The sequence below is a fragment of the Pseudoliparis swirei genome, chromosome 9 (assembly GCF_029220125.1).
Source record: "Pseudoliparis swirei isolate HS2019 ecotype Mariana Trench chromosome 9, NWPU_hadal_v1, whole genome shotgun sequence".
NCBI classification, from domain to species: domain Eukaryota; kingdom Metazoa; phylum Chordata; class Actinopteri; order Perciformes; family Liparidae; genus Pseudoliparis; species Pseudoliparis swirei.
Window position 1 is genome coordinate 5164878 of NC_079396.1, and position 4519 is coordinate 5169396.

The 4519-nt window shown below is 39.7% G+C and overlaps 1 protein-coding gene across 1 annotated transcript in view; it reads left to right on the forward strand.

Annotated features, from left to right (window-relative positions):
• nr1h5 (nuclear receptor subfamily 1, group H, member 5) overlaps nucleotides 1-3737 on the forward strand; it is a 13906-nt gene extending 10169 nt beyond the window's left edge. The window contains exons 6-11 of the mRNA XM_056423654.1: nucleotides 617-715; nucleotides 1266-1362; nucleotides 1621-1737; nucleotides 2097-2186; nucleotides 2314-2427; nucleotides 2688-3737. Of these exons, the coding sequence (XP_056279629.1) occupies nucleotides 617-715; nucleotides 1266-1362; nucleotides 1621-1737; nucleotides 2097-2186; nucleotides 2314-2427; nucleotides 2688-2890 (720 nt within the window). The 3' untranslated portion in view covers nucleotides 2891-3737. The remainder of the gene's footprint in view (nucleotides 1-616; nucleotides 716-1265; nucleotides 1363-1620; nucleotides 1738-2096; nucleotides 2187-2313; nucleotides 2428-2687) is intronic.
• The last annotated feature ends 782 nt before the right edge of the window (nucleotides 3738-4519 follow it).

Genomic DNA, 4519 nt, shown 5'->3' on the forward strand with positions numbered 1-4519 from the left:
GTATTGATCGAGTTAATTGATTTTCCAGAACAGCTGGCCGTCCGTTCTTGTTTTAGCCTGATCTAGAAAATGAAACTAACTATTCATTTGCAACGTTGTCTTTGAAATGTCATATTAAAGGTCAAGTGATAAAAAAGGATTACCTTGGTAAGATAGAGAAATGTCACAACATCGTCATATTAAAGAACGCCATTAAAAACTCTTAGTTTATACGTCATATAAAATGTCATATTATGATATGAAAATGTCATAAATAAGTCATTGTCACAAAAATGTCGTGAAACATGTCATTAAAGAGTCATAGCATAAAATGTCTTGCCAAATGTCGTAGTATATATGTATGTCAAAAAAAAGGTCACGGGATATTATGTCACGAGAAATGTCAAATATGTCATAATATTTTTACCATAAAATGGGACGAAAACAACAACAAAAATCTGTCACACAACAATGTGTCTAATATATTAAAGTACACAACAAAAGTCCCAGTATAGAATGTCACAAAACCACATCAGAGGCTGGAACGCACATATAATATCTCATAGATTGAACATGGGGAAGTTATGTCATAATCTTTATTCTGGTTATACGTGTCGTTAACTTCCATCGACCTCAGGCTCCGTCTGCCAGTTTAACCCGAGACCAGAAGTACCTCGTGGACCGGATGGTGGAGGCCCATCAGCTGTACACAGCACAGGACAGCAGCCACTGCAGGGTAGGGCCCCCATGAGGAAACACATGTGTCCCCACACACACACACACACACACACACACACACACACACACACACACACAATCCAGTGTAATGTCTGCATTGTATTAAGATTGATTTTTGTCTTTATTCCGCAAACAAACAAGCAAAAAGGTTGAGAGCAAATTTCTGGTTTGTAATTGTAAGTAAATAAATTGTTAATTTTTTTTGGATGAAACTAGAATTTATTGCTGCAAATTCTAAAAATATTTGCTCTCAAATAAAAAAAAATTGCTAAAAAAATAAATACAATTGCGCTCAAAAAATAAATGAATCTGCTCGCTAAACAAAACCCTGCGCTCTCAAAAAAAAAATCAACGAGCTGAAGAAGATTTTTTGATTTGCAGCAACACGTTCTAGCTTCATCAGCAAAACTAATAATAATTTACTGAACAACGAGGAAATTTGCTCTCAAAACCTTTTTTGATTGTTTGCGGAATAAAGACACAAATCTACCTTCATCTCATTGCCCCTTGATGGTTGCTTGTGTGTGTGTGTGTGTGTGTGTGCTCAGTTGCTTGAGTGGTCGTGTGCAGAAGAAGGGGGGGGCGTGTCCGACGCCGCGTCGTCACAACTGCAACGGCTGCTCCAGTTTGCCAGGATGGTGCCGGGTGAGCTTTGACCTTCAGATGACCTGTAAACAGGAGATCAAAGAGAGGGGACTCAGATGGTTTATCCCCGTTAAGGGGTGCGTGATAACGCCACGTTTAAAATAAAGACTTACTGGCACACTTCCCTTGTGGAGTTTTGTGTTGAAGTCACACGAGGGAGTAAAAACATGTAAATACAAAATAGAACTTCATCAAATTCCATCGAGCTGTCACTCAAATGTCACGCTATGAAAACGAATAACGAGTTCCCCCCCGCAGGGTTCGACCTCCTGGACTTTCCCGACCAGAACTCTCTCTTGTCCATCTCATCGCTGGAGGTCATGTTCCTGCTCTCAGCACAGCAGTTCTCCCACAACCCAACGAGCCCCAGTCCAGGTGAAAACACACACACACACACACACACACACACACACACACACACACACACACACGCACACGCAAAGGCACACGCAAAGGCACACGCACAGGCACATGTACACACACGCACACATTGCATTACATGTCATTAAGCTTACAATTATGTTACATTTATACACTGTTCACACACACACACACATTACATGTCATTTATCTGATGCCTTTAGCCAAAGCGACTTACAATCATGTTACATTCATACACCGTTCACACACACACACGCATGTATGCACACACACACACACACACACACAGAATTCACACTAGCATTCTAGTTCAGTTTGATACTATGAATAATACCTGTTTCATCTCACATCAGCCCTGCAGATGTTCAGCATGTCATCACACAACTGGTTGAGAAATGTAGCGTCAAAGGAAAACATCCACAGTGGGATGATGATCAATTCAGGTGAGTCCAGATGTGCACTCCGAGATGTTGTATGTTCAAGGAATATATATATATATATATATATATATATATATATATATATATAAAGATTGAACCATTCTCTATTTCTATTTGCCGGTGTGAACAGGTGGAAGTGAGGATCTCTTCGGGCCGGTGCTCAACTTCTTCCACAGCATGGCGATGCTGCGAGTGACGGAGGCCGAATACGCGTTGCTCACGGCAACAGCTCTGCTCTGCTCAGGTACCGCCCGGCAGTCTGGATTCCACTGTAAATTAGTACGAACACATCTGGAGCTCCTCGGCAGGATGATGTGGGGTCAAACGACTTCAAGTGGTTTGGTTCTGTAACTTACCTGCTCTGTAGCCGGGGAGGGGGTGGGGTGGGGGGGGGGATGGAGGCCCTGGCCAGTATAACAGGTGCGTGGCTGTCACATGTAGGTCTCTCCCCCCAATCACTAAAGGATCTCTCTGTCGTCCCCCCCCCCTCTCCCCGTTCTGCAGACCGTGCGTCCCTACAGGCTGCCAGCTGCGTTGAGAGAATGCAGGAGCTGATCCTGGACCTGCTGTCCAGGGTGTGTGGGGCCCAGGCCGGAGCTGCGCGAGGGGGCCCTCAGCGCTTCGGTCGCCTGCTGGGCCGCCTGACAGAGCTGCGGACGCTTCGCCACAACTACCTCCTGCTGACGCAGCGGCATCTCGGACACTGACGGAGGAACCGCCACGGTTCTGGTGTTTGGAACCGCCACGGTTCTGGTGTTTGAATTGAAGGACTAGAAGTATTTTCACCTGATAATCAGACTGTGATGGACTCTTTGGGGTCACACACACACACACACACACACACACACACAATTTTAGCTCATGATGGGACTGAAATGTGTTTGTAGTTTGTCTGGACAAGAGATATTTTATTAGCCTTTTTTTTATATAACTGTTGTATAAAGCTAACATTTATAATTAACGGTACTTTTCACTGTGTTGAATATTGTTAGAATAAAAATAAAACACCAACTGTGTGTGAGCTGGAGTTCACCAGTGGAAGAGGTCAGGGCCTTAATGGACATCACTTATATATTTCTCAAGTGATTATTGTAAATTATTACTTGAATGCAAATTTCTATTATTTTTGATTTAAAAAGCAACAACATAAAACTGCACTGAGGTTCCCGACCATTTATTTCTCAAAATGTAGAAATGCTATTGAGACTAAATATGTTGTAAAAATATACAGGTAGTGCAAGCTTAAGGTATATTTTCTCATTTAATAATTATGGAGCTCTCGACAATAAAGTGGATATCCAACAGTGAGCGATGGCGGTCGGTCTTGTGTGAAATACAAACGCAAACTTATCTGTTCAAATGTCGGCTGCACGTTTTTAATACCCCACTCCATTCGTTTGAAATACCATTTAATATTCTATTGTCCAAAAAGAGTTGAAAGAGATAACCAAAAATAAATTCAGATATAAAGAACAATTGGCTCAATGTGATGTATGCTCTGAATGTATACCCCAAAAATATGAAATGTCACTTAAAAAAAAGACTATGACTTTTTTTCGACATAATTTCTATGACTCCCATCAGGTGGACAAATTCAGACGGCAACATTGATCATTTATCGTTTCAATGCACTTTTCATGGGGACGTTATGTCCTCATCCTGTCACTGGTCTAACCTAGTTAACTCTGCTATTTATATATACAGGACTGTCTCAGAAAATTAGAATATTGTGATGAAGTTCTTTATTTTCTGTAATGCAATGAAAAAAACAAAAATGTCATGCATTCTGGATTCATTACAAATCAACTGAAATATTGCAAGCCTTTTATTCTTTTAATATTGCTGATTATGGCTTACAGCTTAAGAAAACTCAAATATCCTATCTCTAAATATTAGAATATCATGAAAAAGTATACTAGTAGGGTATTAAACAAATCACTTGAATTGTCTAATTAACTCGAAACACCTGCAAGGGTTTCCTGAGCCTTGACAAACACTCAGCTGTTATAAATCTTTTTTTTAACTTGGTCTGAGGAAATATTAAAATTTTATGATAGGATTTTAGAGTTTTCTTAAGCTGTAAGCCATAATCAGCAATATTAAAAGAATAAAAGGCTTGCAATATTTCAGTTGATTTGTAATGAATCCAGAATGCATGACATTTTTGTTTTTTTAATTGCATTACAGAAAATAAAGAACTTTATCACAATATTCTAATTTTCTGAGACAGTCCTGTATATATATAAATTATTTATATATTTGGTTTTATATATAATAAATGTATATATATGTACAGTATAGTTGATTATGTATATATATTGTATACAAATATAATA